The sequence below is a fragment of the Dermacentor albipictus genome, chromosome 1 (genome assembly GCF_038994185.2).
Source record: "Dermacentor albipictus isolate Rhodes 1998 colony chromosome 1, USDA_Dalb.pri_finalv2, whole genome shotgun sequence".
NCBI classification, from domain to species: domain Eukaryota; kingdom Metazoa; phylum Arthropoda; class Arachnida; order Ixodida; family Ixodidae; genus Dermacentor; species Dermacentor albipictus.
In genome coordinates, this window is record NC_091821.1 from 487,507,826 (window position 1) to 487,523,930 (window position 16,105).

Sequence of the window (16,105 nt, forward strand, 5' to 3'; positions counted from 1 at the left end):
CCCGAAGTTACGATAGGCATTCATGCATAACTCGAATCAAGCTTGATCTTTCACTTCCTGCACCAAGTAGTCGTCGTGACGTGGCATTGCTGTCCTTGCTTCATAAATATGTTCATCAAATGAATTCATCGTCTTTGCTGCTGTAACGTCCAAGATGTACATCACGGCGGCTGAATAACGAGTTAAGTTTCAGTCGCATCTACGGAAACATGCATGCATGTAATATATCAGCTTTGCCACGAGCCACCACGTCATGGAATCCCATTCACTATAGCGCTGCCACGCAAACAGACAGAGATAAATTTAGGCAACACCTGAACATGCAGTTTCTGTCGAAAAAGGTGTCGTAATCTGTATACCTGCGTAACAACATGCCTGCTTATTTTCCTTTTTCATGTCTTAAACTACACATCTTTATTATGTGCGTGATAAAATTTATCAGATGTTTTGTACGCTAACCCGAAATGTAATTTCTGGTTATGTGAGTATTGCTAGTATTGATTTTTGTCGCCTTTTCATGCTTTGAACTACATCTTTTTTACGCAATGTTTGCTTATGTGTGCGAGCAATTTACGGGATAAAATTTATCCGATGTTTGTTTACTACCGCAGCTCTTCATTTGTAACCCAGTTTTGCAGGAATTATTTCCACTCATCTTGGCGGTATGCTCATATACATCTGACATGCTGTGATGCACCGCTTACTCAATGCTCCTCATGGGGCTTGTAAGCTATAATGAAATAAATAAATGAATATATAGTGTTTCTCCTACAACGCCGAATTTATGTGGTTATATTTGGACCCAAAATATTAAACTTACTTTTTGGAACTTGGCGGAGTGTTTAAAGCCTGCTTAATCACCGCAGTGAGTTCGCCAGATATTCCACTATCTCTGGGATCAGCCCACGTATTTTCGATCACGAGAAGCGAACAAACAAAGACGCCAAGGACAACAAAGGGGAAAGTACTTGTACTTACTAATTGATTTAAAGAAATGATAAATTAATGGCAATGAAAGTGGATCAAAAAGCAACTTGCCGCAGGTGTGGAACGATCCCACGTCTTCGCACTTCGCGTGCGATGCCCTAAGCAATTGAGCTACCTCGGCGCCATTTCCCCATCCACTTTCTTCTTCTTCCCATCCACTTGTATGTTTTTACTGCTACAACTAACCTTGGGGAATGTTAGCCAGCGCCACCACTCACAAACCTTGGCGGCGGATGCTTTGTGCCACAGGCGTCACGAGTACGTGATCTTTTCGGATGAAGGCAACTGCATGGTCAATAAACACAAACGTGCTACCCGAAGTCATCAGTGTCATTGTTGATGACATCATTGATGCCATTCGGTCCTTGCTTGCGCGCGCAAGACTAAGGGGACCACATCCAGGCGTCGGAAGCTGCGCGCGTGTTCCTCTCTGCCTGCGACGGCCCCTTTATTCGCCGCCGTCCGATGGTGACGTCGGGTTTCTGGCCTCTCCGGGCGCGCGCAGTCTTCCGTCGGCTCGATATCGCGAGGCAACGCCTTCCGACAATGGGAAGACGTTGGAATGCACAACACCAGGAAGCAGCCACAAACCACGAATACGAAATTCACCTGACGTCGTTTACGAGATACCTTTAGATTGCCAAAAAGCGTACATCGGACAAACCAGGCAATGTTTCATGATAGAGTTAGGCAGCATAAAAACTATGTAAAAAAACAGGTACGGCAGCCATTTAGCTGCTCAATGCAACAAATGCTCATGTAACCCAGTGTTCAACGAAACCATCTTTCTGACGCATGCACACATCAAAAAAATTGTCATGTTTACTACGTTACTGAAGCACGATATAGCCCAGCGTCGCTCACCCTAAGCGAACGTGGGACATTTTTTTTTTAGATAAGCACCTCTACTTGTAATCAGTACGCATGCGTTTCAAGCTTTTGGTTATTCTTGGTGCTTTTGACGCGGTGTAAAAGCTGGTTGATCTTTCAATAAATTTTCCCATTCGCTGTACAGGGCTCGTCCAGTTGTGTTTGCTTTCGATTGTTGTCCTCATATTCTTTGCGCTCATATTCTTTGCGCTGCTTCATGTTTTACTCAATATGAACCAACTCGCCGAAATCAAGTTGTTGCTACTCCAATAGCGGCCCCATTCTGTTCCTTTGTTTCTCTTTCTATTTTCTCTGCCGCGGGTTGCGCGTTTGAAGACGCTGGCTGAAGGATAGGCAGTCAATCTAGACGGCGTTGTTTCTTTGTTCTGTTTGTCGCGGCTCGCCGTTAGCTGCCAGCGCACGTCATGTGGCCATGTTGTATAGCAATGAGATTCAGGCTCGGTCGTGTTGTTAACCTTGTGTTGTGCTGAAAACCACATTAGAAAATATTCCGCGTTCTCTCCGGAATGCTTCGCCTAGGGTCTCCCTGGCGGTGGCCGCGGCTTCGCCCGCCCCTGGCCGAACCGGTGGGGCGCGCAATGTTGTGTATGTCGATGTGGCGCCATACGATTCCCACCGCGCCTTCGCCCTTGCAGCCACTTCCCATACACTTGCTCCCCTGACCGTTGCCACTATACCTGCCGCCGAGAAGGCGGCGGTATAGACCGTTGCCACTGCCGCCGAGGAAGCAGCTATTGCACTCGCCATTGCCACTACCCCTGCCCGTTTCATATTCAGCGACTCCAAAGCTGCAGTCCACAACTTTGCGAAGGGTCGCATCTCCTCCTCTGCGCTCAGCATCCTTGAGCACTCCCCTCCCCCTTCTCGTCGTATCCAACTCATCTGGGTTCCGGCTCACGCGGGGCACCCTGGCAACGAGGCGGCAAATTCCATCGCTCGCAAGATGACAAACCGAGCTGGCCCCCTCCACTTCGGGATGGACACGCGTGACTCCCTCCTCACTTTCCATGACATTACCCTTCATTACCGCAACTCTCGCCTAGCCCTCCCTCCCCCTCACAAATCCCTCTCTGTGCTCCAACAGAGCACGTGGCGCCATTTACAGGCCCACACTTTCCTCTCTCCTGCCCGACTTGCCCTTATTCACCCCGGGGCCTTCTCACCCGAATGCACGCTCTGCAGACACCCACGAGCAGACAATGCTCATATTCTCTACTCATGCCCGAAACAGTCTCCCCTACCTCTTGGCATGTATCTAGGCCGCAGCTGTGGGAGGCTGCTTTGGCCAGCTCGGAGCCGGATCGCCAGCTACGGCTAACGATCTGGGCAGCGGAAGTCGCCGCCAGGCATGATCTGGTGGCCACGACCGGCAGCCTGAAGGCCACCCACGGAACGGCGGCATCTTAATTTTCTTTCCTTTTTTTTGGCCTTCATTAAATAAAGTTTATGCCACCACCACCACCACCACCAGATACGCGTCGCCACACGGAGCGGGCCGGAGCAAGGGTTGGGGGGGGGGGGGGGGCGGTGCCCCGAGGCAGCTCGTGGCGCTCGAGCCCGCGGCTTTCATTCTGCGCGCGCGCTGTCGGAGGGTGTACGCCGTCAGCGTATACTCCGTTTCAGAGATCAGGCGCAAGGCTGTGGAAGCTACGAAAGCAGTTCGGTGACGAAAGTTTTTCTGCGCGAGTTCCATCCATGTTTCGCTGCGCGCGAACGGCATTCGATCGTGCACGGGAGGCTAGTTTTATTGGGTTGCCAATAAAGAAAATATTACGGAAAAGAAACGCGATGCGCAAGGAATTGATCTAAAACAACGCATTAGGTAGCCGTATACCAGTTAATTTGTTTCTAAGGGTTAACACTTTCTTCATTCATTGCTGAGCCGGTACAAAAAACAGTTTCGCATAAGTGCGATCAACAATATTGAACTATTTCTGAGGGTGGCCCTAGCACCGCAAGAAGTCTCTCTCGCCTCCACAGCGTTGCACCTGATGTCTGAAACGGAGTGTAGTGTCAGACCACAAGGTGAACATTCGATTTCCGCTGCGACAGTGGCAAGCAATGGCGTACCTCAGCAGTACTACGAAGAGCAGGAACGGGGCGAGTACTGTGATGATATACCACAGCCAGCAGTCCCCCATCCAGGCAGTCCACGTGAGCACGTGCGCGCGGACAACCTCCAGGTGGGCGAGCTGATTCGCCACGCCAACGCGCAGAGCCCTTCCCCAGGTCCACAGGTACGCTGTCACAGGAAGAAAGAAAACGCAAGCCGTCACGTTCGCTCGAAAGAAAGCCCACAGCATTTACACGATCACAAATGTTGTTTGTTGTCCCACACCTCCAATGGACAACGCAGATGAAATCTGTTTGCGTACGGATAGAATACAGCGTGGGCATACTGATCATTTCAGCCATATTTTAAATAAAGTTTTACAATTATGTCCTTAGATAGCGCTTACAATTATACTACTGAAACGTATAACATCTGCGCGCCAGCGCATTGTGAAGCCCACTTCTATAACCTCCGGTAACGAGCCTAAAAAACAAAAAATCAGCAATAGTCTGTGCATTGAATTCCAGAAGACTTTTCAACGAAGCTGTTTCTTTCGAGCAGCTTCACTAAATGTTTCAGCGATCTCTAAGTAAACCGCACACTTAAACTAAAGAAGCTCCCCACCTATCTATCATTCACCTGTTTGAAGATGCACGTTGCAGCTCGACCACCTCGTTATGAATTTGTCGAGGGATTAAATACGTGAATAATAAATGCTATGTCATTGCCAAAGACGCTTCAAATGAATTCTGGAACGCTGTGCACTGTCAGAACAAGTATGTATTTTTTCATAAAAGAATATCCTCATATGTCCCAAAAAATGTGCCCGAAATAACTGATATCAATGCTTCCATATTTTTTGTCTATTTAATACGTAAAGGTAATATCACACGGACTTCAGAACTATATCAGTTTGAAACCGGCAAAGCAGTGCATGTCGCTGATATGAAAAATGTAAAAGCTGTGAAATGAAAGTTGACGACAAGTGTTTTAGTGAAACTTTGTCCGTCAAGAACTCTGTTTATATTTTTGTATATATGACACGGCCAGGAAACAATCTCAATGACGCTGTCCTTTATTCCAATGTATTGTGCAGGAGCAGCTATCACTGGTCGTGTATTGTGAGTAATTGTACCGCAATTATGGTCGCAACAAAGAGCACATATAAAGAGCAGGTGTTCTGCAAGATATACGAGGGCGAGACAAATGAAAGTTAGCCAATGCGAATATATTGACAAACGACCAGTGCTATACTAAGAAGTGGTCTCCGTGAGCATTTACACATTTGTCCCACTGACTAACGAGTCGCGTCATTCCCGTGTCATAAAACTCCGTGGGTTGCTGCTTCAAAAATTCTGTAACTGACTCTTTCATGTCATTGTCCGACACGAATCTGGTTCTCTTGAAGTGTTTTTTCAAATGCCCCAAAATGTGGAAGTCCCAAGGTGACAGGTCTGGGCTGCATGGCGGATGTTGGAGCGCTTCGTTCTTGAACTTTGCCAGTTTATGTTAACCACATCAGCGACATGGGGACGGTCATTGTCGTGGAGCAATATGACCCCATTCCTGAATTTTCCACGTCGTTTGTTCTTGAATGCGACACGCAGCCGATCCGGCGTTTCAAAATAACGGAAACGATTGATAGTCTCGCTAGGTTTAGCAAATTCGAGCAATAATGACCCCTGACGGTCGACAAAAAAAAAGTCAACAACACATTTTCGGCAGGAATGACGGCCTTGAGGCCGTCATTTCTGAGGAAAGCAAACTTGCTATTTTGGGGGCGGTGAATTGGAATGATTCTACTGCAAGCTTTGCCGTCTTGTTTGAGGTTCGTAGTAGCGGCATGATAACTCGTTCCCGGTCAAGATGGCAGACAAAAAGTCGTCACCCTCATTGTGACACTGGATCAGATGAGTCAAAGCAGCGCCGAACTTCTCCGTCTTTTGGCGGTGGTTCAAAATGCTCGGCATCCATTGCGTGCACAAGAGCCGATAAACGAGATGTTAATGAATTATGGTGTGAACCGAACCGTGACTGATGTTCACACGCTCTGCCGGTTTATCGATGCTTATCCTCCGTTATTGTCTAATCATCTCATCAACCTTGGAAACTGTGTGGGGGGCGATTGCACGGTGGCTATGGCCCAGTCTTCGATCCTCTTTGCAACTTTCAGGTCCTCCTTTGAACCGTTTGCTCCAACGCTTGAAAGTGGCCAATGATATACAATGTTCAACGTACACGGCAGTCATGTGGCGACTAATTTCTTTTTGGGAAGCATGAGTTGTGAAAAGCCTCACGACACTAGGGCGTTCAACGTTTCGAGTGTCCATTATGTTACGCAACCATGGTCAACCTATGGTATGAGAGCATTAAAAATCTTTATCCTCAGACCTGCGTGTCACTTCTGTAAATCAGAGATTCCCCTGCGCTACGCGCATGCCTCGCACATAAACAACCGAAACATTATTGCGTGGGGTGGGTTAGCTCATTTTCATTTGACTCGTCCTCGTACATTAGAAATTAGTAGTTACAATGGAATATGCAAATGTGAAGATACAGCTTGATAAAGCGCAAAATAGTGTCACTGGAAACAGAGTTCACTACACATATACAGAAAACCTCGCAACAAGATATTTAAATATATGTATAAGTCTCCAATTAATCTGTGTATCTAAGAAAATGTCGCCGTATATAATGCGTCAAACAAGGTAAGTAGACTTGTTGCTAAATCAGAGATACAACGATCACAGCACCCCCTCCCTCCACTCCCTTTGATGAATCGCCTACGACAGGAAGCGGCGCGCTTCCTCCCCATTTTTGTTTCTTTTGCCTTGCGCACGCAAGACTGAGCCACCATCGTCAGCTCACCCCATGCCACACCCCTCCTTTACATTTCACTCGCACATACTGCATGCGGCGCGTTGTCACGATGTTATCGCCTTTGTACTTTATACGGAACATGAGGGTGATGGTGATGGCAGGAATGCACCTGAAGTGTCCGTATAATTGCTACCAGAATGCTTCGTCTCATCGGACATCAGTGCGTGCTTTGTGAACATGTCTAATAGTGTGTTCGTATGGCTTGTCTAATTATATTGTGCGATGTACGACTTTCAAAAAGTCAATCCACCTTTTGCGTCAAATGTTTATAACAACAAATCCCCAATGTTGCGGAATTTAAAATCTAAATAGGGCACGACTTTGTAAATGTCAATGCACCTTCGCATCACAAGTTTATGAGTGCTTTATACCCATGAAGATCCGGAATTGAAATTAATGAACTCCGTAGATTTCGTGGCCTCCGCGAGGTGCCCCGACGAGCCCGCTCGCCATCAAAACGCCCGTGAAATTTTGCTCGGATGGGGCTCCGTGCGTTATCTGACTCCCGGTGCATGTGCGTTGCGACGAAATCAAGCCCGATTTCGCAATGCTGGCGCTGAAATGTCTTTTCGAGCGTGAAAACGACATTGTAGACAAAATCCAGCATGATTTTCGGCGCCGGGTTGCTTTGGTCGGTGGTGAATGACACCACGGAAAAATTTCGGGAGGGGGGGAGGCGGCATGAGCCCCTCCCCCCTGGCTACGGCCCTGGTACCTTTTATGACGCATGCAAATAGGCAGGAAAAGGTGATACAGTCGTTATTTTTGAAACTTATAATCACGCCACAATCGTTAAGGTATCGCAACACGCTACAAATTCTATGCGCCTCTAATAACGAGATGCAAACTCAGTGGGATGTTGAGTTCTTTAGGTGAACTGAACAAAGAAACCAATAGCGCTCATATAACATTTTCGAGAACTTGCTGAAGGACTTTCCTTACAAAGAAGCGCGCATTTCATTCGTACACGTGAATTTGCGTTTGCATGCCCACCACACGCTATTTCCTCCATGTTCGCGAAATTTTCTCGTGGTGGAAGTTACAGTTGTTTAAGGAAAGCTGCTAAAATTCTCCGACATCTGTACAACGCTTTCAACATGCATTTAAAGCGCAGTAATCAGCTCATACACCTTGAACTTTGTCTATAGATCTTCCAGCACCTTGCCATTTTTATTCACCAAAGATAAACTTGTCAGCTTCATCAGTTCACCTGTAACATCGGGGAAAGCTGCTACGTGCTTGGTTGAGTACAGAAACATAGAAAAAAAAGCAATTCAAATTATACCTAAGCTAGAACATTAAACTTTTCGCATACATCACAGGGCACATGGTCCCCATTTCCACTGAATTTGAAATAAGTTCGAAGTACACGTGTTTCTGCTACTTCAACACTATCTGCTATCAGTTGCCTAAAGATCCTCTGGCGTGAGGCTTTGCAACTTGCGAAAATATTGTCCATACTGTTGCTGATTTAACAACGCACTCACAAACTAAGCTCGTGAAAAGCATGCACAAATGCCTGTCTCCGAAGACACATTTGTGCTTCCGCAATTGTTGGAATGTCGACGCCAATACATCTCACAAAGTACCTGCCTGTTCTAGCTCTCCTTCAATAATACTATGAAGTGCCGGCAACGTCGCAAGATACATGTGACATTTGGCACACTAGTGCATGAGCATCGAATAATATATGTGAAACCTACAGCAGATTTAATGGCTTTACAGGATACAATAATCACTTATAATAACTGTCAGAGAGGCGTTAGCTTGTTTTTGTTTTAATTCGGGGCGTTTCTATTGAGTTGTGATTTCGGCATTCCAGTCTTTCGTCCACCACTTTCCTCACCACATTACACATCTCCCTACTTTGCAAACCCATCGCATGATCCCCTATATTTTATTTCATTTCATGTCATTTATTGATACTGTGAATCCCATCAGGGATTGTAACAGGAAGGGCTGTATGTGATACATAGGAACGTGGTGTAAGCTGTTACAGAATAAATCTTACACAATAAAAAATTTTGACATTTAACAATTTGGTTCCGTGATTATACAAGAGAATAACTTGAACGAAGAGGATATAACAACAATAATTGCAGTTGCAGAAACCAGTTACAGGGTCAGTATTGAGGTAAGAACAGTATCGACGCCATCTCCTTCACGGGCGCAGTTTACTGTTCCGCTGTCTTTCGGGCCCACTCACTGTGGTCGGTGAGAAACCGACCGATCCAACATACCACGACCTTAGGAAAAAAAAACATTTTTTGTTATTTCTTGGGAAATGCAGGTCTAATGTACCGTCAATAGGATGCCTGAGTTCATTCGTAGAATGTACTGTTGTGAGACTGAATCATTGGATCGCGAATCATTATTAATGGCTCTTTCGGGACAGCATATCGTTCCTGGAAGCTATGTAGCACTCACCGACTACTGGGGGAGCAAGCCTGAGTGCGCTGTTCTGCGAACTGTGCGGCCGATAAAGACACGCTGAGTTCTGTTTGGCGACACGACTGCCTTGGAATTTGTCACTGATTTCTGCACTTGGACGTCGCTTTTTGTATTCTTTTTGCACATTAATTAGACATTTCGCATATTCAAGAAGTCTTCGAGTACAGCCATCTACGTCGGATTTATCAAAGCGGTGCACTTGTTTACGTCGACGTCTAGAGCCAGAGATTGTTGTTAACGTCAAATATTGTGGTAAAGGTGCGTCACTGATACGAAATAGTGTCAAAATGTAGCAAAACATCCATATCTGCGCTTATGTGTCGTGTTGTTACACCCTGAGACGAGTCAATATAAGCGGCCGAACCACTTAAACACGGCTAGTATGTTCCAGGCACCATAGTACGGGCTCTTAATTGATTTCTCATTCTCCCTTTTCTTTAACTCCATCATATTTACAGTTTTACCGCGCCATAGACGATTATTAGAGAAACTGTGCTCACATAAGTGCTCATTCGTAGGCAGTATCGTTCTATCACGAGAATGCGCGGATGCCATACGGCCTTGGTATAACTGAGGGAAGCGGTTGCTTATGCTGCTGTATATCGAATGCACAGTCTCTTGTTTGCCGCTCGACGCAAAGGGAAACAGCGCATCTCTGAGATTGAAAAATGTGTCGGCAAAGCAACACGTATAGACCCACCCATGTACGTAGCGAATGCGACCAACAGCCTACAGGTACGGTGACGTACAGATGTTGGCACAGCGCTGGGTTGCCGCCTAACGCTTATTGTGTACGCGCCATGCTAAGTGAAGTGTAGTTGATTTCTAATCGCTAAGGCAAGAACTGAACTATAAAGCAGTTTCGTTCGACCTAACTGCTTACATTTCAATTCAGGTCCGCTGGTAGCGGGTGCGCGAACTCGACGGTACCTGGTTAACCTTCGCTGAACAGGATCGACATTGACTCAAACTTTATGGAAACGGCTTGAGAGGGTTGAAGATTGTGCATTTCAACTTGATAGGCGTGTTTGATTCACTTTCAGGACGATTAATTATATATGCAAGTGAAGACGCTGTCGCTATCGTGCTATCGACGGCTGATCAAGCGTAGTTCGGTCGAACGATGGTCGGCACGCTAATTTTGCCGGTGCCGTCGACAAGAAAGCCTGTCGCAGCACAACTCGCGCTCGTCGGTTGCAATGTTGTCGACCTTCTGTGGTAAAATCGTTTCAGTGACGCACAATAGTCGGTCAATCGTTGAAGTGAGCGTCTTGTCGGTCGCATATCGACCCAGTGTAGCCACGCCTTAGGAGTACGTGCAGTCAAGCACGCGCTGCCACTACCAGCAAGTGAGGGCCGACGCTGCAAGAAGGCTTCGTCAGCAACGTGATGTACTTAAATGTCGCCCAAATGGTAACGCACTTTCGTTAAATTTGCTAGCCAATAATGAAAGGCGCGCGCAACTACCTGGCTTACGGCGCAGTCCGGACAACTCGTACGATGCCCTGGTCGCTTTCTCTTTCAAATTGGAGTTGCAGCCTTACGCTACGCACGTTTTTGGCACCATACCGACCTCGAGCAACCAGTAGAGTTTCAACCGTCTCAAAGCGCTACACGGCAAGAGTGCAGCAGCGCGCGTCTGAGCGCTTTTTTTTTTTTTCGGGGGACTTCCGGCGTGCGCCCACGCCCGCGACCCTTCCATACGTTTTGCGAATAATCCGCTAGGGTAAGGCGCATGCACCGTCGCGCATGAAAAAGGCAGATTGGTAGTGCAACGCGCGCGTTGCACTACCACTACCGTCGCTGCACTGCACTACCCTTCTTCACTTTCATTACACGAAAGCCAGTTATTTTTCTTCTGGTTTGGCACTCAGCCTTTCTTGCGGGCTGGACGTGTAAAATTTTTGATCCTTTACGTCAAACCAGTGATTATTTCCTTGTAACAGAACCTGTACTTCCTCTACGGCGCACAAATACTCCATTAAGTTTTTTTCTTTTCCATTACCATATCTTCACATATATTTTCAACAACTGCTCATTTTGAGCTTTTGGAAAGCTCGCCTTACAGCAGCCTCTCATTCTTGGAAAGCTTGTTAGCGACCAGACTCTAAAGGGTGTTGAACGGCTATTCGTGCTGTTCTTTTGACAATTGACGTTTGACGACAGTTTCAGTGATCTTGTGCTTAAAATGATCCCCATTACTCGTGATAGCCGCCTGTGTATTCAGCACAAGCGTGTTACCTAACTATACCGAAATAGAGATTCCTGTTGAAGAAATGTGCCTCTGGGTTTGCCTTTTCAATATTCTAAAAGCTCAATATTCGTCAAACTCTATTATTTACGTAAGGAATAATGACAGCTTAAATTTTCTGTTATGTTCAAATATGAATGTTAAAGATACGGCCCGATTCAAACGCACACAAGTAACGAAGTTTTCCTAGATTGAAAGTGCGCTTAGTCTGCAGTATCCCTAAACTTTTGTTCTGGACGTTCGTGGTAGTATGACTAAACTCTGCGGAACGCGTTTGGTGGCATATTGTTAGCAAGGCGATGACAATTACCCACGATTTGTACAGGTTAGAGACCACATTTTTGCCGTTAGTCTACCTGATCGCCGCCGTCAAATGCTGATTGGTCCAAAAGCCGTGAGAAACGGAAGCGATTAGTTCAGGCACGCGTACACGAGCTGAGCCATTCCGATATGTAGGCATTTTTTGTGCAGCCGATATGTTTTGTTCACCTGCTGTGTTCTAAATCTGAACATAAAACTCATCCCATTTTGCTTTGGTGATTTGGACGCATGAGCGCGTCCGCCAATGAAATGTATATATGACACCACTGAACCAGCAGCGTTTACACGCATTCAAGTAGGTTTTGTAAATAATAAAGAATCAATTTTAGCAGCCCAATGTGAGTGCTATGATGACCGCCCTTATGTAAAGCACAGTGACACTGTGAACGCTACCAATGTGAAGCCAACTGTTGTTTTGCAGTAACGGAGCCCATGCATCCTACATCAAGTTTCGGCCGCTTACATGTGGCTTTGAAATAATAAACTGCGTTCTAGAAGGCCAGTTTTGGAGGAACTTTTCAATCTTATAAGTCAGTAAAATTTCACCATTTGTTCATTAAAGTCACTGAAAGTGTCGCCGATTACTAAACAGAAAACTTTGTCATGAACAGATAGAAATGTCACTGAATTAAAACGAAATCGCTAAAATGGCAACACGGATTAGATGCAGGTACATTATGAACGCAAATCTGATTTTGTACTTTCAGCGATGGCTAGGTGTCCACAGCCAACACTAGATGACGCAAAGGATGGTGGGTAAAGCTTGTTCAGGACTGCTCGTTTGCAAGGCGCGTCCCGCAGGTGGCTCGCACCGCGAAGTACCGCACTCTTAACTGCAGAGTGCGACCGCCTGAGCGTCTTCTTCTGCAGCACGTGGCAGCGAGGCCCGAAAGACAATCTTAGCCACCACAGCAATGCATACGCAATGAACAAATCGTACTTATGTGGGAATGATTCTGAAAGAAAGCTGGCCATCAGCTAATGTTTTGGTGAATTTTCCAGTGTGCAGTGCCCGCTTTCTAAGGTTTGTGTGTATGTGTGTGTGTGTGTGGGGGGGGGGGTGATGACAGGCCAGACGACATTCGTGTTACGAGCGCACAGGTAAATATATGGATATCTCACTCTTTGACCACGAGCACACGATGTCACAACGCTGGCGTGATGAAGAGCCCTAGGCAGCAAAAAGCGAACTAGCACCACTCAATGCCATAGCTAGGGTGGTTGCTTGGGCTAGTTGGTAATTCATGATTAAAAATAACGTACAGCGCAAAAGACAAGGACAGCCATAGACGACAGACACGTCTATCATGTCTATCACAATGTCGTCTATCGCTGTCCTTGTCTTTTGCGCTGTACGTTATTTTTGATCAATGCCATAAGTCTTGAAAGGCCACTGCCGGTGGGCTGAGGTGGGAAAGTTTACCAGCTGGAATCTATTGGGCGCTGTGTCCTATATGCATACCGGTGATGAGTGTCCTGAAGAACCAGTGTGGCCTGGCCTCCGCGTGCAGCTGGCGAAGAGGCCAGACCCCACTATCACTTATCCAGCTTTGCTCGACATCAGGGTTTAGTTCGCGTGGGCGCCACCACGTGGCGTATTCACATTAAACTTTTCATGCTTCTCGCGGCAACGTAGTGATGATGTCAACGTAACAAAAATAAAATCATTCAAAGCTATCACACCGCACTAAACTTCACCAAAAAGCTTCTCCAGCCGGCGCTATCAGTGTTCCTCATGAAGAGTAGCTGATCATCGGCAAGGAATGACTAATCATCCTAAGAGCGTTTAGTGGTTTTGTCGCGACGAGGCAAACCCAGCCCAAGCTTGATTCTGGGCTTTTCAAAGGGTTCCCAAAATGCAGCCACGTTTCTTTCTTTTTTTGTGCTACGGGGTCAACGGGATAGGGTTATCGTCAGAAGCACTCCGCGGCAGCTTTTCTTCAGTCGAAACACATTCTCAGTGACCAAACGTCACACAGCCGCTACGAGAGAAGCCGTCGTGGACGGTTTTTATTACGACCTATCGAGTTCGTTAAGGTGCCCCCAATTATTTCGCTGGTAATTTTGCTGTCCGCACTCACGGACAACCGCAGAAGCTGCAAATCCAGAAAAAACGTGCTTAAGTATTAAGTTTGACACATGAGCGAGTTGGTTTTGCATCTTTAGGCAAAAGCATGATGCCAGAATTGTACAAACTGTCTCTGCGCCGTCGTCAGTTAGCATGCCATGGCCCAAGCTGCTCACACTTTTACGTCACATTTACTAGCCACCGGACCTGGTACGCCTTTGTGTATGACTTATGCAGTACTTTCGATTATGCGACTTTCGATCAGTTGTCAAAGTACTGTCCTTTCATGGTTACCCGCTTGCGTGAAGGAAGACCACTATTTAGGATTATTGTGCAGTAATAATAGTGAGATTTCTCTGTTCTCGATAGTGTCTCCCATATTGCTTTTAATACCTTTATAACATAGCTGCAATGTAGACTAACAAATATCGAACACCAGAAAGGCTGCCCGCATGATTAAATGCCTCGCGCCCTACTCTTCACACTACATGTATTCAAGAGCTGCACCGGTGTAAAGGACATCATTAAGAAATGTTTGCAGTTCGAGGAAGGTGACAGTCCGCATATGAGAAAATTTGTTCGCATCCTCATTGCAATATAATCTGTACCACCCGTCGAAGAATGGCACCGTAGAGTGCATTGTATTTAATGTGTTGAAGTCTGCCTCGACTACTGAACCTCTCTTGAATACTCGCCGACCCTTTCGTCTTATTTCACACTATTGGGTTTCAGCTGAACTCCTTCTACAGGCAATTTCTTAATGTGAAAGCATTATTAGCCCCATGAAGCGAGAAACCCGGCGTTCAGCGTGACATCACATGGCAGGAAAACCCACGTCACTAAGTAGTCAAGTCAAGTCAAGTTTATTTACAACATGTACAAGGTACAGTGTTAAAGGCCACCCTGGCAAGAAAGCTGTAAACATACAGCTTGACGAGGCCAGGGGGCCACCACCAGGCAACATCAGCATCGCACACATCCGCAGTGCAAAAAATAAGCTTTCGTAAGTAGCTGCAGTAGTACAACACGTGGTACATATCCACTTCACTGGGCATGCGTAGATCTTTATACATACATAATCATTAACAGCGCATTGAAATTCGGGTGGTTAATGTTAGCGCCACGGAAATATATACTGTTACACTTTAAAAATGAACATTTATTAAAAGCAATAATTAAAAGAATGTTAAACAACAGTAAAGAATCTGCACGTGCAACTCAAAAGAAATGAAATGAATATACATGTGATGCATACATTGTGATTAGGTATGAAAACCAACTAATTTGCAAATTTTAAACAGTCAGGTGAAATTTATCAAAGACAAAGATATCGCGAAATAGCCTGCGTGATAGAACCGTATCTCCATTTACACATTTCTGCAGTTGATTTAATTGTGCGGGTACGTTGTATATCAGGGTTTGCATAAAGTAGTTTGTTCGATGGTGCCTTATCATCCATTTTTCCGATCCTCGTGTTACACGGGTGCTGGGTCGTTCTACGAGGGCTGACACACTTTTTAGGAATTGTATGGTTTTGTTATCTGCAAATTGTAATTGGTGTAGAAGACGGTATGCGTGAAGATTTTTGACGTTAATTATTCTGCTTTCTTGAAATAATGGTTTTGTAGGGTGCAAATAGTGAACATTGTGAATACAACGAATAGCTTTCTTTTCGAGCAGCGACAGCCTGTTAATGTTACGTTGTGTAGTCGTAGCCCATACTAAGGTGCAATAGTTTATATGCGACCGAAAAAGGGAATGATAAAGCTGGAACATTACACGAGGTGGGAACATATGACGGCATCTAAATAACACAGATAAAGCAGCAGACAATTTCTTTGCAACAAGGTTTATGTGCGAGTTCCACATCATGTGACTAGAAAATACAACACCCAAAATTTTGTGTTCCTGTACTACTTCAAGCGAGTGGGAACCTATGTTTAAATCGATGCATGACACAGATCTGTTCTTTGCAGAAAAAACAACGGCCTTTGATTTTTTTACATTGGTTTGTAGGCTGTTACATAATGACCATTCTAACACTTTGGACAGAACATTATTAGCGTGTAAAAATAAGTCTGACTCGTTATCAGCAGAAACGAAGAGGCTAGTGTCGTCTGCGTATAGAACAAAATCTGTACACGTATCAATAGAAGGTAAGTCATTTACATATACATTAAATAAAAAAGCACCCAAAATGCTT

At 45.6% G+C, this 16,105-nt stretch overlaps 1 protein-coding gene across 1 annotated transcript in view; it reads right to left on the reverse strand.

The window, feature by feature from the left end:
- The window catches only part of LOC135912650 (uncharacterized), a 150,139-nt gene that overhangs the window by 128,755 nt on the left and 5,279 nt on the right, over nucleotides 1-16,105 (reverse strand). Inside the window, exon 2 of the mRNA XM_065445140.1 lies at nucleotides 3,949-4,120. Within this exon, the coding sequence (XP_065301212.1) occupies nucleotides 3,949-4,120 (172 nt within the window). The remainder of the gene's footprint in view (nucleotides 1-3,948; nucleotides 4,121-16,105) is intronic.